Source organism: Meles meles, chromosome 7 (assembly GCF_922984935.1).
Source record: "Meles meles chromosome 7, mMelMel3.1 paternal haplotype, whole genome shotgun sequence".
Taxonomy (NCBI): domain Eukaryota; kingdom Metazoa; phylum Chordata; class Mammalia; order Carnivora; family Mustelidae; genus Meles; species Meles meles.
This window is the reverse complement of record NC_060072.1, coordinates 122,117,794-122,142,684: the sequence shown is the minus strand read 5'-3', so window position 1 is coordinate 122,142,684 and position 24,891 is coordinate 122,117,794. Positions and strand designations below refer to the sequence as shown.

Here is a 24,891-nt window from a genome sequence, read left to right as displayed (position 1 = left end):
GGCAGGCAGAGACAGAGAGAGAAGCAGGCTCCCCGCCAAGCACGGAGCCCGATGTGGGACTCGATCCCAGTATACTGGGATCATGACCTGAGCCGAAGGCAGCCGCTTAACCAACTGAGCCACCCAGGCGTCCCCCCTGCTACTTCTTGACTCTCATGAGCCACACTTCCTACACTTTCCTCCTTTTTACTTGCTGTCAGTTTAAATTTGTTAAGAAAGTACAAATAACATGAAATATGAATCCTGGAAAACAGTGAGGGAAAGAAAAAGACAGATCTACAGTCTCCTTCCCACAAATCTCCTAAGAGTTTCCAGAATAAATTTCATGCTGTCTATATCCCTATTTGACATGATTAATGAAAACAGTTGAACACTCACTTGTTTGAGAAAGAGACATGTTAGGTCTTGAGATGTGTTTTCATCATATCCTATACAGCATGTACAAGCCAGGCTGTCCATATATCAGGGATTTTATTTCTTGGTTTTCAGTTCTGCCATAGTGAGGGCGAAATCATCATCCTGATACCCACCCAGAGAGCATGAGTCTGTTGACTTACCAGTTGTTAAATACGGAGAGAGGGCTGGCTCAAAGAATGTAGATTTAATGCTATTGAGAAAGCAACCCTTTCTAGGTGCTCAAGGTGGGAGACTAAACACAGCCATCTCAAAAGCATGCCTGACTTCCTAGGGCCATCCGAAGAACTATCGCTTCAGGGAGAAGGCTGTGATTATTCTGAAAGCAGGAATTATATATATCATATGAATGATGAGGAGGTATAATTAGTAAATTCCTAAGTTGACACTTTCATCATGAAAGCTAATCATGTTGTCTAAGTACAAATGAATTACTGGCTCAACTTGACTTCTGAGAATGGTGTGCAGAATACAGGAGGGGTAAAAGTGCCTACAAAATATAAACACACTGATTATTCATGGCTCGTAAAGGTCTCCTTCAAAGGATAACATTTTCCCTTTAAAAACTAGCTTGGTAACTAAGGTATAAAAAGAGTGCTTTTATTTATCTATCTATGCATTGTTACTATGTCTTAGGATTTGTCGAAAAGACAGGATGAGTATTTTGCTCCATTAGAATACATGCTACTAGTCTCCTAGAAGTCAACCCTTGAAATTTTCTAAGGGACAACAGGAGGATATGGTGTAAACATGTAAGATTCAGAGCTGGCGTGCCCTCTGCACTTTTTGAAATGCGCTGATCATGAAATCAGTCATTGGACCAAAGCCGATGTGTCTTCCAGGTTAATTAACCTCATCTGAATAAGGAACTTATGTTTCATATTTGAGAAAAGATCTTTCTATAGTTGAAAATTTAAACTGTTTCAGGAGCGCCTGGATGGTGCAGTTGGTTAAGCATCCTACTCTTGGTTTCAGCTCAAGTCCTGATCTCAGGATTGTGAGACTGAGTCCTGCCCTGGGCTCCACGCTCAGGGTAGAGTCTGCTTGAGTCTCTGTCTCTTGCTCTCCCTTAGCCCCTCCCGCCTCCCTCTCTAAAATAAATAAATCTTCAGATGTAAACTGCTTCAGTTAGTGCTTCTCACAATGTTATAATTTTAAGATTAATAAGCCATTTATAATGTCTGAGAGAATCAATGATGTCATAGTATATTTACGATTAAATGTTGCAATTGCTGGAACCTTAAAACTATTGCATAACCTCTCCCATATCCTACATGGTTTAGCACTTTGCATTTCTTAAAAGTGCATTTGCACATAGAAATTCATTGACTTCACAACTCTACAGTGCATGAATTTTATCCCAAAGTGTGTGTGTGTGTGTGTTCCCATAAAAACCATATTCTATGAGGCCTGTATTTCCTTTACACCAAAACCAGACAAAGACATTACAAGGAAAGAAAACTATGGACTGATACAACTTATGAATAAAGATGTAAAAACCTTAACAAAATTTTAGTGACCTAAACGAGCAAGATATAGAAAGGATTATACAGCCAGGTGGATTTACCCAGGAATGAAAGGTTGGTTTAACACATGAAAATCAATCACTGCAATATATCATATTTTTTAAAAAAGATTTTATTTATTCATTTGACAGAGAGAGAAAGATCACAAGTAGGCAGAAAGGCAGGCAGAGAGAGAGAGCCGAAGGCAGAGGCTTAACCCACTGTGCCACTCAGGCGCCCCTGCAATATATATTAACAGAAGTTTAAAAAACCATTAGTTGTCCCCATAGACATGGAAAAAGCATTTCACAAAATCCAAAACCCTTCATGATAAAAAGCACAACAAACTAGAAATAGAAGGGAGCTTCTCAACCTGATAAAAAAAGCATCTATGAAAACTTGCAGCTAACATCATACTTGATGGTGAAAGGTTGAAGCCTTCCCCCCTAAGACAAGCATGTCTGCTTTCTCCACTTCACTTAACATTGTGCTAGAGATTCTAGCCAGGGAAATCACACAAGAAAAAGAAATACAAGGTACCCTTCCTGGTAAGGAAGAGAGAACACTATTCCTTTGTATAGGACATGATCTTGTATGAAGAAAATCCTAAGGAATCCACTAAAAAACTATTAGGGCTATTACATGAGTTCTAGCAAGGTTTCAGGATACAATATCAATGCGCAATATACAAAAAAGTAAGTGGTATTTCTACACACTAGCAAGGAATACTCCAAAAAAGAAATTTAAAAAACAATTTCATGTATAAGAGGGCTAAAAAGACTAGAAATCATAGTAACAAATTTTGAAAACTAATTTAAGACCTGTATACCAAAAATGACAAAACATCATTGAAATACATTACAGATGACCTCATGAAATCTGTGGGTTATCCTTCATGGATCAGAAGATTTAATGTTGTTAAGATGGCAATGCTCCCCAAACTGAACTCCAGATTCAATGCAATCCCTAACAAAATCCCAGCTGGCTTTTTTTTTTTAAACCAGAAATTAACCAATTTATCCTAAGATTTATACAGAAAAGCAAGAAACCCAGGATAGCCAACACAATCTTTCAATGTTTAAGAACCCACACTTCCTGATTTCAAAATTTAACTGTAGTAATCAAGACAGTGTAGCATTAGAAAAGGATAAGCATATAGATCAAAGGAATAAAATTGAAGGTTTAGAAATTAATCTTTACATGCATGGCTAACTGATTTATACCAAGGGTGCCAAGGCAGTTCACTGATGGAAAGAATGGTCTTTTCAACAAATGGTGTTAAGGCGACTGGATAACCACACACAAAAGAAAGAAGTTGGACCCCGACCTCACACAATACACACAAATGAACTCAAAATGGATCAGAGACCTGACTGTAAGGGCTAAAATGATAAAGCTCTTAGAAGAAAACAGTGAATCTTTGTGACCCTGGGTTGGTCAATGGTTCATTAGACACAACATCAAAAGCACAAGCGACAAAAGAAAAAGGGATAAAGTGGACTACATCAAAATAAAAAAATTTATGCTGCCAATAAAAGTGCCCAGGAGGTAAAGAGGTAATTCACAGAATGGGAGAAAATATTTGCAAATCATATACCCTCAAAAAGGATTTGCATCTAGAATATATAATGAACTCTTAGGACTCAGCAATAAATATACACAATGGAGTATTATGTCTCCATCAGAAAGGATGAATACCCAACTTTTGTAGCAACATGGACAGGACTGGAAGAAATTATGCTGAGCGAAATAAGTCAAGCAGAGAGAGTCAAGTATCATATGGTCTCACTTATTTGTGGAGCATAACAAATAACATGGAGGACATGGGGAGATGGAGAGGAGAGGGAGTTGAAGGAAACTGGAAGGGGAGATGAACCATGAGAGACTATGGACTCTGAAAAACAACCAGAGGGTTATGAAGGGGCGGTGGGGGGGGGGGGGGCGGGGGTGGGAGGTTGAGGAACCAGGTGGTGGGTAATAGGGAGGGCACGTACTGCATGGAGCACTGGGTGTGATGCCAAAACAATGAACACTGTTATGCTGTAAATAAACAAATAAAAATAAATAAATAAATTTTTTAAAAAAAGGCAATCCAATTTTTTTAAATGGGCAAAGGATTTCAATAGATATTTTCAAAGATGATATACGAATGACCAACATGAAAAGATGCTCAACATTATCAGTCATTAGGAAAATGAAATCAAAATCACAACGAGACACCACTTTACATTCACGAGGATGGCTGTCATCAAGAAGGCAGACAATTACAAGTGTGAAAGAGGACGTGGAGAAAAGCAGAACCTTCAAACATAAAATGGCGCAGCTACTGCAGGAAACAGTTTGGTAGCTCCTCAAACCATTCAACAGAGAGATGCCAACAGCCCAGCAATCCCACTCCTGCGTATATACCCCTGGAGGATTAAAAAAATACATCCACACAAAAAGTTGTGCAAGAATGTTTACAGCAAACATTATTCACAATAGATAAAAAGTGGGAACCAAAATGTTCAATTGCTGAATAAGCAAAATACTGACTAGTCACACAATGGACTATTATTTGGCAACAAAAAGGAAATGCAGAATTGATTTGTGCTACAATGTGGATGACCTCTGAAAACATGCTGCTAAATAAAGTCAGTCGACCACAAAAGACCACATATCATATGGTTCCATTTGGATGAAATGTCCAGAAGAGGCAAATCTGTGGAGACAGAGAACAGACTGCTGGAAGGAATGAGGGATCAGTGTTAACAGGTACTGGGTTTCTTACTTGGGAAAAAAAATGTTCCAGAATTGTAATGTGGTTATGGCTACATAACTGAGAATATTTTAAACTATACTGAAATGTATACGTTAAATGCATGGATTATCTGATGTCTTAATTTTATCTTCATAAAGCTGTTAAAAAAAGCAATGTATGCATATTTCAAGTTACCTATTTCATACCTTTCTTTGGCTTCCTTGAGTGCAATTCCAAGCTTCTCTACCTTCTGGTTTTCCTCCCTTAGACAAAGCAGGAGCTGGCTCACAGTTAATTTCTCAAATTCCAAATAATTCCTGGCACTTTCTGTAGATTTGTTCCTGTATGAAGAACAGAATAAAGATTAAAAGGTTTTCATCAGAAAACACAAATGTCGAAGTGTCTAAGAAAGTAACTGAAACCAACGTAAAGGAACTACTTTTCAGAACACTCTCCAAATAATTCTCATCTACAGACCAAACACAGCTGGCCTGAGACCACCAGGTTCACCCTCCTCCACACTGTCCAGGAAAGGGGGGCATGGGGACTCTCAGGTAGCCTCGCCTTGCACTGTACACGCTCGCTTCCTCCAAATAGCCAGTGTGACCACTACATTAGACCCCAGAACCCCCATGAATGGTGGAGCAGAGATGGCCCTGGTTTCTGGTGCCCAGCCTTCCTAGAGAACTAGCCTCAAAGAGGACCACAGTCATACAAAGTACATTAACACGTGTGCTGCCTGGCAACACCCGGACTGCTGACCTTTCTCCAACTTGATATTCTCAGGTCAAGAGAAGAATGTACTTTTTGTTTTTGATTTCAAATAACTATAGCAGAGAAATGTAAGCACCACTGGTATGTGAAATATTTTCCTTGATTTCGAAATCTGATTATATCAACAAGCAGGATGATGACAAACAAGACCAGGACCACCGGTATGACAGCTACACTTCCCGGATGACCACAATGATGCTCACGTTCAAGTTCACACGTTTCATACACAGCTGAGATTAAATCCCAGTTCCTGACTTTGAACTCCACACCCAGTTATCAATCTCTGACTCCTTAATATCCCTTCAAATGAGGTAAGAAAGCAGTTACTAAAACATAACTGTAGCTTGGGGTGTCTGGCTGGCTCAGTCAGAGGAGCGTGTGTCCCTTCACCTTGGGGTCGTGAGTTCAAGCCCCACGTTGGATGTAGAGATTACTTAAAAATAAAATCCTAAAAAAACAAAAACAAAAACCACCTATGGCTTGAAAGAGGAAGTGGTTTTAGCAGGTGGCTATAGATGAAGAGGAAGTGGCTTGGAAATTTCAACCAGGGCCTTCTTCCTTCCCACCACTTCCAGGAAAGTCTTTCGATATAAAAACAGCAGGATGGGAGAAAGCTGAGGAACTGCTAAGCGAGGAAGCAACTTTCATTTATGCCGACAGCCCTGTTTAACGAAAGAGTATTATCTAACACTTAGTTTCTATTTGATGCAAGGGCTTGGGAGCAAAACAGGGAAAAAAGAAACAGCCTGTTTTTCTAAGTACATTTGTCACATTATGGGGAAAAAAGGTATTAAAATCCCACGAGAGAAGAGATTCCTAGATGAATTTTCAAATAACTGTCTCTTTCAAAGAGACTAACCCAGCAGTAACTTGCATACAGGGGATGAGCCAACGGCCCATTCCAGGTGAGAGTTGTGAATGCCTAGCTCTTCTGCCATCTTTTCTGCCAACACCCCCCCCCCCAACCACCATTTAAGATGCCTGCTTCCTAATGTCTACTTGGAATAGGTCACCTAGATGTCTGCGTCCTTTTTTTTTTTTTTAAGATTTTATTTATTTATTTGACAGAGGGAACACAAACAGGGGGAGTGGGAGAGGGAGAAGCAGACTTCCTGTGGAGCAGGGAGCCCGATGCACCAGTAAACAAATCAGCAAGCATGAGTCTTTTGATTAAGAACAAGTTTGTCTTCTCTTCTCATCTTATGGGAGATGAAACACCTCTAAACGGAGTGGTGAGGGTTGAGTTGGCCCACAGAGGGACCATACGTTGTTTTTATTCTCTGCCAGCCTGGTTGCAACACTAAATTGCATTCAAACCGGACATTCTTAAAAGGTCCTGGCATGGGGCGCCTGGGTGGCTCAGTCAGTTAAATGGCTGCCATCTGCTCAGGTCAAGACCCCAGGGCCCTGGGATCGAGCCCTGCATCAGGTTTCCTACTTGGTGGGGAGTCTGGTTCCTCTTATTCTGCCTCTCCCTCTTCTTGTGCTCTCTCTCAAATAAATAAATAAATTCTTGACAACAACAACCAAAAAAGGGTCCTGGCATCAATTAATGAGAATTGACTTTTGCAGCCCAAGATGTTTGACCTCCCAGTGGCGAGCTGCAAGTGACAAGATTGCCCGGTCGGGGGGCAGGGTAGGGGTTGTCCAGTAGCTCTAGCCCTTTTTCACATACGTGTCAATGGAATCAGTTCTTGTTGGTCCAGGACTTGTCCTGATTTCTCTCACTGCCACATCTGCATCTCCTTCCTGTAAAGGCAGAAGTGAAAGGGCTTTACCATGATAATGTCCGCAAGACAAATTTTTTATCAAAAGAGAAAAAGGCAGTAAGATCAAGAATGTTGATGGCCTGAAATCCAAGGAAGCTACCGACATTTAAATGTGAGATATTTCAATGAGGTTATTGAAATGGAATGGGAATCTACCCTTCCCTTACTCTGCATACCCTGTCAGGATTATAAATATCTAGGCCAAGGTGTGAAGATTCATGTCTCATCCAGAACAGTCAACCTGACCCCGAACACATGAAAATGTATCTCCTCCCTCTCCTTGGCAGTTTGTTCCCTTCTTTCCCAAGTCAAGGTCACATGGAGCTAGCGACACCTCCATCCAGCTTCCCTGTACAGGCCTTTAAAATGCAAAATGTCAGAACCTGCTGAAGCAATGTTGAAAAAGAGGCTGTTTTCGATGGGCAAAGCTCACAAAGCACAACGCTGGCTCCTAGCAAAATCTGTATACATCATGGGCCATTTAAGCATACAAGAAGTCAAATGATAGGAAAGACATTAATATTCCAATGAGTGAGCAGGAAAGTCTTCCGAAAATGCATGAACAAAGGTGGTTCTAGACAATTTTGATTGTGTACATTTTTCCTAAACCTTGGGCAGTGTTTTCCAGTTCACAAGAAGCAAGGCAAGAAAAGCATGTTTACACTTAAACTAACTGTCGCTCATTGGACGAGTGGAGGAGCGTATTGTGCTCACCATACACCCCAAAGGAAGAAGCCTCGTTTGGAAACTTCTCATATGCTCCTTGGCCTTCCTGAATTTTGCGAGGTATTTGGAGAAGGTGAAAGCTGTTCGATCGAAAATGTGTTTCATTATCTTTGGTCATCTGCAGAAAGGGTACTCTGGCAAAGCGTGCTTTCCATTTGGTATTTCAATTCTCCTGATTTCGGCTGCTATGAACGCTCCTGAAGATTTATTAGGGAGCATGGACGGCAAAATTACTAAGAGCTATCTCCCCATGCTACTACTCTTCAATGCAGCAAAGGAACTGGAAAGCAAAGAAAGTCACACGCTAATAATTCTGACACGCCCAGGAGTTCAGCTTTTTACAAGCTTCCCACGCATTACCTACAAGGTCCATATTTCTCTCTCAGAGACACTCTCTTTTTTCCTGTCTGATGTACGGTCTGATAAAGCTAACATGCCAGTGGGTATCACAGAGGATTTTATCCTTGTGGGGTTTTCTTCCTCAACATTTAATATTTTCTGGTGGCAATGAAGGAGAGTGGCTCTGTGGCTTCCAGACACAGACACCACAGATACTCGTCATATGCTCAGGAACAGGCCAGCACACGCCACTTCACTGAGCTCACTTCGTTTTCGGTTCCACAGAAACGTGTCAGACACCCAGGGCTTCACCCTCAGCTCCTGGAGGTGCCCAGGCAGCTGCTGTTAGAAGCGGGGGCAAAGCCAAGGTCAACCCTCAACCCAACCCCAGTGGCACTACTTTCTTTTCTTCACTTCTTGTTTTTAATAAACCAAGGTTCCTCGTAAGGCTTGTCTGAAAAGAGGGTTCTATTATTAAAAAGTATTTTAAAGCCATCAGTTTGCCCCATCTTCTCATGAGTCCGTACACCCAAGTGCAGTGTGGGACACAGTGAAGGACCTGGTCTGGAAAAGTGTGTTTTCTGTTTTGTTTTTTAGATCAGTCACAAGATACCTGATTTGTCAGTACCTATGGGAAGGAAAAGAAAAACTAACCCAATCCCTTTTGTCATAAAAGATAATCGGTATTCTTCCATTTCAGCCACGATAGCCCTCATGAGTGTTGGACTTTTTTTTTTGTGAGAGCGAAACAGAGAGAGCGCGCATGTGCGAGCAAGGGTAGGGACAGAGGGAGAGAGAGAATCCCAAGGAGGCTCCATGATCCAAGCAGGATCTCATAACCCTGAGATCGGGACCTGAGCCAAAATAGAGAGTCAGACAATTAACCCACTGAGTCACACAGGCGCCCCTAGGATTATGTCATACTTAAAAACGAGAGCCAATTTATCTTGGTGATATTGATGCTGAAACTCCTGCCCTCTTTGGCTTTGGTGTGTTGAAAAGACATGATGGTAATCTAGGTGTCTAGGTGTCTAGGTGAGGTTTTGTAATTTGCTGAAAATGAAATCAAAACCAGGACACTTACAGCTATCCTGATTTCAACAAAGGAGTCTTCAGAAGAGCCCCCCGAATTCAGTTTGAGCTGTAGTTCTGACACAATCCCCAGCAGATCTGCTTTTTCAGCTTGGAGATAGGCCACCTGGGTCTTCAGCTGTTCCAGTTCCTGGTCTGCTTCTGCCTTGGGGACTTTGGGGTCCCCAGGGGGGTCCTGGAAATGATGAGAAGCAAAGTGAATGAGCAAATCAAACTAACACCTGGTCATCAAACTCAAGAGTTCCCACACCCCCTGGCAAGGCAGCTACACTTTACGGTAGAAAATTCTAGCCTTTTCTTGGAGATATATTGTGACACAACATTTCAAATGGAAGATTTTACATTCTTTTATTATATTCAAACAACATAAAGTTAAAATAATCTCATGACAAGAAAGAAAGGCTTTCTCAGCTTACAGAATAATATGACACGAAAGAAACCAATCAGACTTTGACAACAGTAAAGTTGTCCAAAACCTCAGAAAATAAGGACAAAAAGCTACCAAATCAACCCCTTGCCTTTTTTCTTCCCAAACAAAGGCAGACCCACCCTCACTCTATCCATACTTGTCATGTATAGTTTGAAGTCAAAGCATCAAGACATCTCATTACGAGATACATGAATGGTAAAGACAATGCAAAGTCCTAAATTCTCTCAGGCAGTCTGTTATACTCTATGTTGGTGGTTTTTTTTTTTTAGGCTGCTAAAAGTAAGCCCAGGGAGAAATAAGAAAACTGAAAATTTGGACTGCTATGAAAGGTAAAAAAATTAAATTTCAGCCTATGTCAACACAAAGAATAAATACTCCTATTTACTAATACCAAATATGTGTTGCGTTCCTCTTGTTACACTTACTACCTGTGATAAAGTCTTAAGAGAAAGGGTCTGTTTAGATGCAGTGTTTTCATCAGGGAGCAGAGAAAACAGCTTCCAGTCCACAGCCCTTTTCTAAACACTGTGTATGTCACCCTGAGCAGATTTACCTATAAAGGAAGACATGGTCCCAAGTGGTCTCCGTGGTCCCTTCCAGCTGTGACCTAGGAGGCCTCTCTGATTCCCTCCTCAGGAAACCATTGTGTTTATGGGCATGGTGCCACCAGAAATAAACACTTGAGATTATCAGAGCATTCTCTCTCTCTCTCTCTCTCACACTCACACACACACACACACACACACACACACACACCCATCTCCGTGATAGATTTCCTAAGGAACCAGAAATAGACCCAAAGGCTGTTAGGAGAACCAAAAAGCATCAAAAGGATTCACGTAAACCAGCTGGTCCCTGAAATATTGAAACCTGGAGAGAAAGGTATTAATATGCAGCACGGGACTATCTCTCACACCAGTGAGATCATGTTCTTGCTTCACTGGGAGTGCTCCCTTGCCAGGAAACGACCACAGGCCTGAGAGACAAGAACTCATTGTGAAGCTGAAGAGTTAGATGTGCAGGGAAAGGTTATCAGCCTGGGCATCCTCTCTTGGTAATGACTCATTCCAAAGAAATGAAACCGTGAAAGCAGTGGAAAGTCAAAGGAGAGGCCCTACTTAGCCTAGACTAGGAAGCAAGCAGGCAAGGGCAAAGTCAGGTTCTATTAGGTATGTTCACATTTTCCTGCTGGACCCCTCTGAGGACATTTTATAGAATGGATTTAAAAAAAATTTTTTTTAAGAGAGAGTGAGTGTGTTAGTGGGGGTGAGGAGGGACAGAGGGAGAGAGAGAGAATCCTAAGCAGGATGATCTCATGACCCTGAGATCATGACCTGAGCCAAAATCAAGAGTCAGATACCCAACTGACTGAGCCACCCAGGTACCTCAGAATGGATTTTTAAAACCACCTTGGCGTAAGTGTAGGAAACAGAGTTTTAAGCAAGTGTCTGATGACAAGGGATATAAGGCCATGATTCTAGAATCTCAGACTTGTCAGGGTAATCATCTTTTTTACAAGAGTAAGGATCTTTTCTCTATCCTTGGGAAATTCCTATCTACTTATTTGACCATAAAATACCTCACAAGGTAACATTCTAAATCTTTCTTCATGAGACTCCTTTCAATCCCTTCCTGGACTAGAACTCACATGTTTTATTCTCTCTGATCAAACCCAACTCCATGATTTGTTACCTTTCATCACTTTTGAATGCCTGCCCTTGACCTTCATGCAACACAATATCTGTCCTTGTGTACTTGTATCATGTCTCCAACTTGCTGTCCCGGAAACCCGCCCAGGCTACTATGCATTTTATAACCCTAGAAGAAATACCCAGCTAATGATCTGCTTAGCAATCTGTACCATTAAAAGTTAAAAAGTTCTCTCTATAGACGATAATAATGTGTAATTCTGTGAATTGGACAGAACCATGAAAACCTTGGCCTCACCCTGAGGATCAGAAGGCAGATCTCCAAAAGAAATGCCCTATTCCCAACTTCCCTATGACCCTGCAATTGCACTACTGGGTATTTACCCCAAAGATACAGATGTAGTGAAAAGAAGAGCCATCTGTACTCCAATGTTTATAGCAGCAATGGCCATGGTCGCCAAACTGTGGAAAGAACCAAGATGACCTTCAATGGACGAATGGATAAGGAAGATGTGGTCCATATACACGATGGAGTATTATGCCTCCATCAGAAAGGATGAATACCCAACTTTTAGCAACATGGGTGGTACTGGAAGAGATTATGCTGAGCGAAATAAGTCAAGCAGAGAGAGTCAAGTATCATATGGTTTCACTTATTTGTGGAGCATAACAAAGAACATGGAGGACATGGGGAGATGGAAAGGAGAAGGGAGTTGTGGGAAATTGGAAGGGGAGATGAACCATGAGAGACTATGGACTCTGAAAAACAACCAGAGGGTTTTGAAGGGGTGGGGGGGTGGGAGGTTGGGGAACCAGGTGGAGGGTAATAGAGAGGGCACGTATTGCGTGGAGCACTGGGTGTGGTGCAAAAACAATGAGTACTGTTACACTGAAAATAAAGAAATTAATTTTTTAAAAAAAAGGAATGCCCTTTCGTTGTGTGGCATAGAACACATGAGAGGCGCTGGTGGCTGGAGGGGATTCCCTGGAGAGATGCAGCAAGGATGAGTTAGCAAGAGTGAGAAAAGGCAGGGGCTGGGAGAGCTTTAAGTCAGGAAGATGACAGCCCAAATTGTACAAATCATCTCAACTGGTCCATGAAATAAAAATTAAAGAAGAGGCAGGGAGGCAATAGGCAGGCCTGGGAGGCACATTTCTGGGGAGAGAAGGTTGATGACCAAGGGTATTAAAGAGCCATAAATGTCTCTTTGTCCAAGTACCCATGTCCTCTGCCCCAAGGACTCACTTCTGAGTCCCGCTTATAGCTTGTTTCAGCTATCTTCTGCATTGAAAGAAGCTGTCTGGAGCTCCAGCTTCTTCTCTCCATCTCTTCCTATACTGGGACTTCTTAGGAAAACCCATTCACAGATGATTTCAAGCAGACAAACTGCTTCTGGAAGCTTCTTTCTGGGCTTCAATGCAATGTGATAGGCCCCAACAGACCGATGCCAACTGTCAGCTCACATCCCAAAAGCCAAAGGGGGAAAACAGTGTAAGATATTTTCTGGGGCACCTGGCTAGCCCAGTCAGTTAAGCATCTGACTTTGGCTCCGGTCATGATCTTGGGGTCCTGGGATCGAGTCTCACTTTGGGCTCCACGCTCAGTGGAGAGTCTGCTTGTCTCTCTGCCCTTCCGCCCAGCTTATACACTCTTTCTCTCTCAGGTAAATAAAATCTTTAAAAAGAGATATTTTCTTACAGAGAGTAGAAAATTATTCAGATATCCTAGCTGATCATTTTTTTCAGAGTATTCTACTTTGCAAATATTTAGATACTGAGAGATTTCCCCCCAAAAAGTGACTTAATGTTTTTTGAACTGTAAGACAAGTTGAAGCATTAGATGTGATAGATCTAATCAGCAATGAATCATTTCCTACACAAATGTAAGTTTATTCAAGCAGAATGTTTACACGGTCCCATGAGCAGGGATTGAGTAAAGCCCTGACATAAAGCACAATACAGTTCTTTTCATTCTTCAGATTATTCCATATTGTCCCCCCCCCTTTTTTCCTCTTATCTTTCTTTGTTTGCATACTTTACCCAAGAAATCAGAGATCAACAGGGTTCAAGGTATCTCAGGGAACATCTCTGAAGTCCGGGTTTCTATACTCCCTGAATCAAACCAGTTGTCCATCCCTCAGGGGGCTGCTAAGTTCCAGGTTGGGAAGACAAGGAACAGCAGATGCCCAGCCTAAGGAACAAGAGCCAGTCCTCAGAATATGGGCAGATGCTTCAAATGGGTTCTGATACATATTTTCTCACTGACATCTTTGGCACCCACTCTTGGCCATGAGCACATTTCTCAGGTTCTTTGGGTCAATGAAAATGTGGCAAACTGACAGCTTCCTATCACAACATGAATCGCACCATTTTTCAAAAGTAGATGTAAAATGTAAAGTGAGGAATCTCTATTTTAGACTTAGGAAAAGACTAAAATAGTAAGTAAAACTTGGGAGTAATAGATTTTTTTTAATGTAATTTTCTATCAAAGATATAAACGAAAAGCTAACACTTAGATGGTTCGAGGCAGAGGTTCTCCTGCACGGTCTATAATGAATACAAAATACTGATTTATAACTGCAACCTTCTTTTGACTATAATCAATATGGTCAAAACTGTACAGATTTCCCTCCCCCAACATGGACTGTACACAACCCCTGAAACTGCAGCCACCTTCTCAAGAAGAACAGTTCTTTCAAATGATGCAAAATACTCATCTAGCCTGAACCATGAAAGATTTTGATCTAGAAGTCTAGATAAGGAAGATTCCACTCTAAATATTAATAAAATAAAATAAAATCACAACTGACTAGTCTGCTCACCTCAAGGGACTTTTCTGTTTTCCCTTTTAGTTTTTCAAGTTCTTCCTTCAATTTTTCATTTTCATGACTCAAAGCCATGAGGCGCTCTTTGGCTTCTTTGCTCTGTATCTCAAAAAAGAGGCGTTCTTCCTTCTGTTTCTCTGTCCAGGCTGAAAGCTCTTCAAATCGCCCTTTCATTGCCTGATTATTTAGCTTCATGGCTTCTGTATGGGGTTCAAAGTGAGAGTGTCACACATCAGACTCGATTTGATGAATCCAACCTCCAACCACCCTCGTGACTTAGCTGTGAATCTAAAGGAGCCCTCCTTGGCCTGGGCCTCAGGGTTGGCAGAAAATGTAGGAAGGAGAGTGGTTTTTGCTTCCAGACAGGACTCAGGGGCCTAATGTCATTTCTAGTCCTCCAAAGACTCCAGAAAATAAAACTGGTTTGGGTTCCTCCACGATGACACACATGCTAGAGGACTGATTTGAACACAGGTCCTGCCAGAAGCCATGGCCGGAGACCCCAGAATGCGTTCTATGAACAAGGTCATATTTAGAATTCTGTAATTCTTCCTTTCTTTCTAAAGGGACTCCATGTCATTACACCATTTCCCTGGGGTGTGTAAGTACCTTTTATTCTTACCTGTATCCCAAAAGTAAGCAATGGAAACAATTTTAGCTTTACCAAAAGCTAAACCCTGTGCTCTTTCTCCCGCTAGTGAAAGAGAGAGAAGGGAATTCACCGACAAGCCTTTTGACAGAGAGATGCTATTCATGAAGGCCCAGGGTGAATGAAGAAACATGGTGGCCAGGGGCTTCTCACCTTTGAGCTGATGGTTCTCAATCAGGAGCTCCTTCATCTGCCGCAGCAGCTCCTCTGGGGTGAACGTGTCCAGGTTTGGGTGCGCCAGGTTGGGGGGCCCATTTCCTGTGGTTTCGTTGGGGCTGTCCCTCTTTTCAGTCAGGCAGCTAAGCGGTTGGTGGGACATGGCTGCAGGACCTAGGGAAACGTCACAGACTGAAGAGAGAGCTGTCTTCCCGCTGCAAGGGGCCCCCCTGAGTCCCACAAACCCATGGGCAACTGCTAGTGTGTATTCCAAAAGTTGCCTCCTTCCTCTCCAATTCATTTTTGGACATTTTTGGTTTTTCCCTTTTAAACAAAGAGGTGTATTCTAGCCTCAATGCGTTGTGAGTGTGCCCATGTGTCTGTGTGCGTGGGTGCAGCAAGGGCCTAAGGGATGGAAGAGGGAGAGAAGAGCATGAGAATCAGGGATCCTAACAGGGATTCAAGGCTTCCAAACATACATTTGTAGATATGGGTAAAGTATCATTAAACTGGTTTTCCTATGCAAATCTTTCAAGCTCAGATCTTTTTGTTTTGGGTGAATTGCACATAAAGCTGTTAAAACATCTCCATATTTTATCTCTTGAATTTTTGGCTAAGAGGAAAGGGAGAAGGCATTTTTTGGATGCTTACTACATGCTGAATCACCGCAGCCAAGATGTCAGTTTCTAATCCTCACTAATACCCAATTGGATGGCTACTTGACAGGAGACCAAGCTGAGCTCCCAGCGTTGTCAGAGCTCGGCCGAGGTCACTTCAGAAGAGGTATGAACAATACCAAAACCCAGCTCCGTCATACAATAAAGATGCTACTGAATATTTAGGCTTCAATATTCAATAATTCTACAAGGCATCCTAAAAAGACTAAGAGATCTTGCTCACTTATTGCATATTCTGAGAATATTTTAAGCATACCACTTTATTTTTTAGAGGGGTCAATGTGGACATAAATGAGATAGACAAGACAAAACAGACAAGATGGACAAAAATAAGATCCGTTTATGTATGCCCTACCACCTGGGCAAACATACGAATCTCTTCTAACAACTGGTGGCATGCTACAGGCAAACATTTTCTTTTTTGCGCTTCGTGACAATCATGATAAGCCTTGTCATGGAAGACGAAGAAGGATAAGTGCACTCTTTCTGATACAGCACCGTATCATTATCAGCTAGGAGCACTTTTGGTGACTGTCTATTAAAATGCAACCAAACACACAGGTCGTGGTACAGTCCTTTTTCCCCACTCCCAATGGAAGCAATGCCTGGGATTCTCTGGAGGTCCCTTGGACCCAAGAGCTTGGTGATCTGCTTTTGGTCTGAAGGAACCTGCAGGTCATGAGGGACAGTACCATGACAGGACAGCAGGCTCCGGCTTCTTCCCTGAGCAGCCACCTTAAGGAGAGGCAGTCCCATGAAATGCTTTAAGGAGGATGGCAATTTCTGAAGTGAAAAGCATTGACAAGGCATACTATCCCACTGTGGGCCTCTGGAAGGTAGCCTATGTTCTACATATCCTAATGCATTAGGAAAGTGGTCTAGTGCTGAGGTGGGCTCCTAGTATTCAGTGACGAGAAGAGACTGCTTTTGGTTTCCCCAATAAAATAATCTAGATGAAATAATTTAGAAAAAAAGGGAGAAATCCAGTTTCTGGCTTTCTATAACATTTGTTTTTGCACAATATGATGTTGGAGCTAACCTTTCATAAACATGGGTTTTTACGAAATAATAGGAATACTAAAGAGACCTAAAGATAAAATCCTCACAATTGTGCCCCAATGTTTAGAGCAGCAATGTCCATCCACAATAACCAAAATATGGAAAAAGCCCAGATGTCCACTGACAGATGAATAGATAAAGAAGATGTGGTATATATCTGCATGGAATATTACTCAGCCATGAAAAAAAGAAATCTTGCCATTTGCAATGACATGGATGGAACTACAGAGTATTAAGCTAAGCAAAATAAGTCAGTCAAAGACAGACAAATACCACATGATTTCATTCATGTGTGGAATTTAAGAAACAAAACAGAGGAACATAGGGGAAGGGAAGGAAAAATAAAATAAGATAAAAACAGAGAGGGAAGCAAACTATAAATCTTAAATCTTAAATCTAGGGAACAAACGGAGGGTTGCTGGAGGGGAGGTGGGTGGGGAATGGGGGAATTGGGGGATGGGGGAATTAGGTGATGGGCATTAAGGAGGGCACTTGACAGAATGAACACATGGTGTTCTCTTTTTTTTTAATTTTATTTTTCTGATTTAGAGCATAAGTGGAGGGGGAGGGGCAGAGAGAGAAGGAGCAGCAGATTCCCCGCTGGGCAGGGAGCCTGACACAGGGCTCCAGCACAGGACCCTGAGATCATGACCTGAGCCAAAGGCAGACACTTAACCAACTGAGTCACCCAGGTGCCCCAGCACTGCGTGTTCTATGCAACTGATGAATCACTAAATTCTACCCCTGAAACTAACAGTACACTATATCACTAAATTCTACCCCTGAAACTATATGTTAAATTGAATTTAAATAAAAAATTTAAAAACCTTACAATATGTATCATTTACTTGTCAACTGTCCAGTTTGCTTAGGTATTCAATGATTATAATACACTTTGCAAAAGCAAATGGAAACATTCAACAGATTTTTTTTAAAGTTCCTAAGCAGTTCTCCAGAGATGTGCTTAATTTCATTTTAGTATATACACATTTCTCCTTAATTGTTTTTCCAAGAAAGAGGAAAGCGGAGAGAAGAGGGAAGGGTAGGGGAAGCAGGGAAGAGGAAGAGAGGGAAGGGGAGAAAAGAAAGATTTTCTCTTGAAAATTATCCAGGTTATTTTTCCTCTTCAACTTTCTTTTATACTTCCTTTAGACACCCACAATAAAGTTAAAACTGGTTCTAGCTGTTTTATCAGGGTTTCTAACTTTTTCACGTTGCCCAGATTTTAGGACATGAGGGGGAAAAGCAGGGTCATGCTAGGGGACAGTAGAAAAAAACACTGGCTGCCTTACCCAGATGTGTGACCTCTTATGATAATTTACTGACTTGTCTAGCAAATGACGATCATTACATTTGCTTTTAGCTCAAAAACCCCATGAAAAGTATTCTTGAATTTCTAGGAAGATCCAACCCCCACCCCCCCATCCAACACATACAACCCAGCACCATCACGGCCATGCCACCACATGTATTATATACCTGTCCTAATCGCAGCAAACACTTTATTATCCAGCATTGTTAGGAAAAATTATTTGGTAATTCAAATGTCATAGGAAATAAGTTAGTGTATATGCCAAACATAAGCATGTAAATACTTATTACCAAATTGTAACCAAAAGCAATTTAACTGTTTTTTGGTGACCCAAAGAGCACCCTATGATTTTAGGTATTTTGGGGGACATCACTATGAGTTATGAGTACAGTGCCTATGTGAAATGTCTATTGGTAGAGCACCCTTTAGGGAAAGCCGAATTTTCTAAGTCTTTAACATCGCCTTAAGCTACATTCAGCTGAACAAATACAGAGATGAATTATAAATTCTTGCACACATTTCCCAAGGTTATAGAAACTGGAACTAAGCCATTTATTCCAAGGTTCTATCCATTAACAGAACTGCTTTTTTCTTTCTTTTTTTTTTAATAACAGAATTTCTCATAAAAATCCAACTAACCTGGATCTGAAACATGTCTTTTTTTTCCTTTCTTTTGTTTCTTTAATATAAGTTCTATGTCCAACATGGGGCTTGAACTCATTGCTCTGAGATCAAAAGTCGTATACTCTACTGAGTCAGCCAAGCATCCTTGAAACATGTCATTTCAAAGCAAAGGTGATATTTAACTACAGAAGGGTGAGTTAATTTAGCACAGGATTTATCAAGATTTCACCAGTGAGAAAGACAGCAAACTACCTGGAAGAATTTCCTTGATTTTATTCCCAGTCCTATTTGAATTCTTAAATATATTATCATTTTTAATTCAAGAGGTCAAGTAGCAATGACTTGGCTCTGTGGGTGTGGGCATGAGCTTAAATCTCATTTCTGAGTTCGCCTTACAAATGATCCATTCCAACTTCTTATTAGAATGCAAGAATCTTTTATCTGGTTTCCATGGAAGAGGGTCATACAGACCGGGCCTGAAAGGCTTCAATGACAGAATATACGAGCAATGACTTTGGCAGGCAACACGGCCCATTCTGTTCCAGGACCATTCCCATCATTAGAAGGTCATTCTGTATTGAACAGAAATCTGTCTTATACTGACTTCCACCCACTGGACATTGGACCAGTAGGCATCATACAGAATAAGTCCAGGCCCTTACCCTGGTGTGTTCCAAACTGGCTTAATAAGCATTCAAAGCTTCAATCCCTGCATGAATAAATTAATTTTAAACATAAAAACCTATTTCTTGATCAGAGACATTAGGTGGCTGAGATTGTAGAATCATGGCCTTATATCCCTCATCCTCAGACACTTGCTTAATGCTCTGTTTCCTACACTTATGCCAGGGTTGCGGGGCTGAGTGTGACCCCAAGATTACGTCAACTAAAACCATCATCATCCTGGAAAAAGAACTCAAAGCCTGTATCCAATGAAGGGGGAAAAAGAAGCTTCGCTTTTCATGCCAGAAATGGTATTCTGATTTTGTAATTTGCCAACCTACAGAAAATGGAAATCGATTTACCCTTCTCATGTAAGGCAGGAGGCTGGGAGTATCCTGATTCTCTCCACTGGAGTCTCATGGGTCAGTAAGTTGCTGGTACTTCCTCCTCCTTCCCATCCTTGCCAGCTTAGGCTTGTCTCAATTACAGCAGTGATGCACTCCACAGAGTACAGGATTTTTGTCTGTTCTGTGCACCACTGTGTCTCCCACACCGAGAATCCTTGCTGAGTAGTTACCTATGCGGTCTGCCTGGCCTCTTTCTACCGCAGTCCCCCGACCACTACAGATTCTTTCCCAGCATGAGGTCACCCTCCCGCTGAAAACCCTTCCCATGCAAGGCAGAATTCCAGCTCCTAAATGAGAAAGACATGGCCTTTCAGAGTCTGGCCCCCACTTACTCACCGGTATCATCTCTTATCACCATGCCACTGGCACGCAAGGCACATGAAAGAGCTCACAGTTTCCCGCTCTCTTCCGCTTCTTTGCTCTTATCTCTGTTCTCCTCTCTGCACAAAATATCTGGCCCCACGTCTGCCCTGGCAAATACCCACCAGACAGCTCCATGTCCAGCTGAGATAGATGTCTGTATAAAACAGACTGTTCTTTCCTCTCAGTACCCAGTAGCACTGGGCTCTTTCTGCAAAGTTCTATGATCATCCCGTTCCAGGATATCCTCTGTCAAACTTCAGGGAAGGTCTCTATTTTATCTACCTTGTGAGTGGCACACAGCAGGCTCTCAGTAAATGTTCATTGAAATGAAATGAAAACACAGTGCAATGAGGTATTTTAAGGTCTAGCACTTAGACCTTAAAACACTTTCTGCTATATAGTGTAAGACACTTTCTGCTCTATAGTGACAAACCCAGCACGCTAGTATTATGAGTTTTTCTACAACTCTACGGCACTCATTTCCTAATTTTTTTTTCAGATTTTATTTATTTATTTGACAGACAGAGATCACAAGTAGGCAGAGAGGCAGGCAGAGAGAGAAGGGGAAGCACGCTCCCCACTGAGCAGAGAGCCCGATGTGGGGCTTGATCCCAGGACCCTGAGATCATGACCTGAGCCGAAGGCAGAGGCTTAATCCACTGAGCCACCCAGGCGCCCCTCATTCCCTAATTCTTGACCTCAACTTTTAAAACTTGTTTTGAAAATTAGTACTGTTTCTTTTATCACCCCCAAAGGTATCTGAGTGTCATTTCATAACACACATCCTATTATCCCATCCTCATATACATGTCAAAATGAAAACCTTTAAAATAATATTTTCCTCTGAAACAGACTTCACTTCTCAAAAACAGAGTTTAATTTCTTCCTTTTCCTTTAGATTTACTAATCCCACTGATTCCAAGGAATATATCAAATAGTTCAGGTCTCTATAAAATTCAGGAAAAGCAGGGCTTGGAGGGAAAATACCCATGTATCCTCACTTAAGGGAGAGGGTTTTGAAGGAAGGTAATACAATGGCCAATTTCTTTCAAGAATAAAGTTTGGGGTGCCTGGGTGGCTCAGTTGGTTAAGCAACTGCCTTCGGCTCAGGTCATCATCCTGGAGTCCCGGGATGGAGTCCGGCATCGGACTTCCTGCTTCGCAGGGAGTCTGCTTCTCCCTCTGACCCTCCCTCTTCTCATGCTCTCTCTCTCATTCTCTCTCGTAAATAAGTAAATAAATTCTTAAAAAAAAAAAAGAATAAAGTTTGGTTTTGTTTTTTGGAGGAGTTAGTTGGACTCCATAGCATAATATGCAACCTGAGATCAGTTACCCAAAAAAGACGTTATTTTTATAATGTCGTACATAATATACAAAGAACCACTAGAAGTGGCCCAGTAGAAAAACAGGTCACTCGGAAGATTCCTGTCCCTGTCCTCTCTCTCCATGCCACATTTAAACTTCACTTGCCTTGTCCATTCCTAGGGCAGTTCCTGGCCTTTGCCTCTGCCCCAGGATCTCTCCAGCCCAGCACAAACTGCGCACATCCTGGGAGGTAGCCAGGGTTCCGTAGTTCTTCCCTCCCTAGGCAAAGAGTAAGGGGAGGGGCTGGTTCTTGTGTTAATAGCGCTGCTCTTGCTTACCAGATCTGAGGCTTTTGAGGTCCTAATACCACCTTACTGGACCACGGTTCTGTTTTCCACTTCATCCTTCAATAGTTCTGGGGCATACATTTCCATACAACAGTTTTCCTGGAGGAGGAGGCCAGACTAGAATCTGGGTTTCGTTTTCTCTTAGCGATGCTGACTCTGCCTCCAGCTTTCATATTTCCGACAGGAAAAACAATTCCTCTGGGGTTCTCAGCCTCAGGGAGCATTCATGGTCTATGTATGTATATATACACACACACACACACACATGCTCTCCCGGACACAACGGTTTATGAAGATTCCTTTCAGCTGTTCAGGAGTCCCAGCGCCTTAAAGAGAGGTCACCTGTTCCTTAGCGTCCCGGGGCCACCTCGAAAAGCTAGAATAGTTTTCGTTTCTCAAAGGTATACATTTAACCACTTCCTAGATAACGAGGAACTGGCTGTAATCATTCCCAACCTGCGGGAGGATGTCACCCTCAAACAACCTCCGTGACCTACAGAGGAAGTCACCGGCGGCCAACCCGGCCGGTAAAAAAGGGGGGACAGCGCTTTGGGATGGCCGCCCCGCTGCCCTTTCCCACCAGGTCAGAATTCGCCCAGGCCCGGAAACCCTCCGGGGGAGAGGACGTCCCATCCCTCGCCAACGCCACCCGACAGGCTCCCGCGTCGCAGGGAACGGGGCCGCGGGAACAGCTTCCAAGGCCGCCACTTCTCCAAGCCCCTGCCCGCCCTCTGCCCCAGCTCACCCCGCGCCCGCGCTCCGGCCTCTATCGGGGTCACTGCTCTCTCCGCATCGTGCCCGCTGGGGGAGGGCTCCGGACCCGGATGCAGACGCGGACCAGGGGACCCACCAGGGGCAGCGGCGCGGGCTCGGGGAGCCTCCGGCTGACTTGCGGCCTCGCGACCCCGCCCAGCGCAGCTCAGCTGACCGCCTCCCCGCCCCCGCCGGGAATTTCCCGGGCCCCGCCCCGCAGTCGCGCCCCCACAGGCCCCGCCCCCTCCTCCGGGTCCGCGGTCCCAGCCCTGCAGCTCGGGCGGGGACAATGAGGCCTAAACGGGTCCGAGAACGGCCGTGACCGGCGGCGCTCACTTAAATAGATAATTAATTAAAGGATGTGCGGAATCGGTCTCCTCTGCTGGGATCTCTTTAGAAGACCGGAGCCGCAGGGACTCCCTGCGCCCCACGGAAGAAGGGGTACAGTCCGAGACATCTTTTGACCGAACCCTGGATCTCAGTTAAAAGCCTTACATCTAATATAGTTAACTGAGCATGCGTGGCTTTCCATCCGACTTTGCCCTTAAAATAGACCTTTAATTAAGAACATAAAGCCTGCAGGATGCTTCTTGGGCTCTTTGTTCCCAAGAAGAGGCCAATTGTGGACGCCTGGATAGTTCAAGTGCCACAGGCAGGTGGTATTATTGGATTGACCTGAATTGTTTTGGGAAGCAGAAGTATTGATCTACTTGTCCGGGAAGGGGGAAGATGCTTCTGGATTAGATAGATTTAAGAGGGAGGAAACCAGACGAGGAAGGAGGAAACAGCACAGTAATCTGAGTCCTAAGCACAGCGAGAAAGGTTGAGGAAGGACTCAGACACAGGACACAGAAGGGAACTAATAATGAGGTAAAGGTCTGGGCAGGATCTCGACCAAGGTGGTGAAGCCTGTGCCCCAGAAACAGGGCCCCATCAAGACAAGAAAACAGAACTGGGAGAGGGAGAGGGGGAGGAGGGGAGAGTTGTGAAAGGAGAGGGTCTGAGAGTAAGTTTGGGCCAAAGATCAAAAAGGACTTCAAATACCAGACTTACACCCTATCCTTAACCCCTAACCCCAACCCCAGCAGTATGGGCTTTTATTCTCTGGAGTCTTTGAACTGCAAAATACTCTAACCTGAACCCCTAACCAAGAAAACAAAAGTGGGGGGTTTCGGGGCGCCTGGGTGGCTCAGTGGGTTAAAGCCTCTGCCTTCGGCCCAGGTCATGATCTCAGGGTCCTGGGATCGAGCCCCGCATCGGGCTCTCTGCCGAGCAGAGAGAGCCTGCTTCCCCCTCTCTCTCTGTCTGCCTCTCTGCCTACTTGTGTTCTCTGTCTGTCAAATAAATAAATAAAATCTTTAAAAAAAAAAAAGTGGGGGGTTTCATATGCGGTAAGAACTTGAGTTGGTAATGAAGACACTGACGCTGCTCGCCAGTAACACGCAGCTTGTGCTTGTGGGTCCAAACTGCTTGGAAGGCGGGCCGGGGCGGGGGGATCCGAATCTAAATGGGAAAAGGCGGATGCGCCCTCTTCTGGCATCTGGAAAGGATTCAGTTTCACTTTCTAGACCGCCTGCTTCAGTCAGGTTCCCCCTGCCTCGTCTTTCACACCACTCTTGAGTTAATAATCTCTAAAATTGGGCGGAGGGGTAGCAAGTCAGTCCCTGCCCCACCCCCAACACCCAATTCCCGAGGGTCCCTCCTGAGCCTATCCGGGTGCCTGGGGTGAGTCCTACTCCCTCTGGGTTTCCTTCTATTTTAAACCATATTAAGGTAAAATAAAATTAGTGTAATAGGATTTGGGGGCGGGGAGGCAGGGAAGGAAGGTCGTACTACTCAGCTGGGGAGTAGTAAGTAAGGTTGGAGTTGAATTTCTGGTAGAGAAATGGTCAAGGGAGTTCTCTCAGCAGTAGGGGAAGGGGACCTCTGGCTTACCGCGTATTAGCTCCGTGACCTTGGGCAGTTACCTGATCTTGCTGTGCCTCATTATCTGCAAAATACAAGAAGTTCTGAGAACTTTGCCAAAGGCTTTTTGTAGTTCATTTGGCGCCAAAATGTGACCTCCACTGATGAGTTATTTACAGTCTTTAGACCACCACTTCATGGGATTATTTATTTCATTGAAGACATTAGTTTGTTTGAGATCTGCTTCGGACACTCTTGGGAAGTTACGTTATATAAATTACATACTTTGTAATACATTCCTGTCTCACCTTTCTAAAATCCAAAAAATTCTGAATTCTGAAACTGGAACTTGCTCCGACTGCTTTAAATAAGGGATCTGGATCTACAGCCCTTACTGCCTATGGCCAT

The 24,891-nt window shown here is 43.2% G+C and overlaps 2 protein-coding genes across 5 annotated transcripts in view; one reads left to right on the top strand and one right to left on the bottom strand.

The window, feature by feature from the left end:
* OPTN (optineurin) overlaps positions 1-22,751 on the bottom strand; it is a 60,546-nt gene extending 37,795 nt beyond the window's left edge. For all 4 annotated transcript variants that reach the window (XM_046012841.1, XM_046012840.1, XM_046012839.1 and 1 more), the window contains exons 1-6: positions 22,571-22,751; positions 15,066-15,242; positions 14,261-14,463; positions 9,352-9,534; positions 7,109-7,182; positions 4,866-5,000 (exon numbers count right to left, since the gene is read on the bottom strand). In XM_046012841.1, coding sequence (XP_045868797.1) covers positions 4,866-5,000; positions 7,109-7,182; positions 9,352-9,534; positions 14,261-14,463; positions 15,066-15,231 — 761 coding nt within the window. In that variant the 5' untranslated portion in view covers positions 15,232-15,242; positions 22,571-22,751. The remainder of the gene's footprint in view (positions 1-4,865; positions 5,001-7,108; positions 7,183-9,351; positions 9,535-14,260; positions 14,464-15,065; positions 15,243-22,570) is intronic.
* On the top strand, positions 22,380-22,871 carry LOC123946488 (uncharacterized protein DKFZp434B061-like). Its single transcript, XM_046011857.1, has one exon. The coding sequence runs from the start codon at positions 22,380-22,382 to the stop codon at positions 22,869-22,871; it is 492 nt and encodes a 163-aa protein (XP_045867813.1).
* Positions 22,872-24,891: the final 2,020 nt, after the last annotated feature.

Coding starts and splice junctions, on each gene's coding strand:
- LOC123946488 (XM_046011857.1), top strand. CDS start 22,380: ATGGCCGCCCCGCTGCCCTTTCCCACCAGGTCAGAATTCGCCCAGGCC.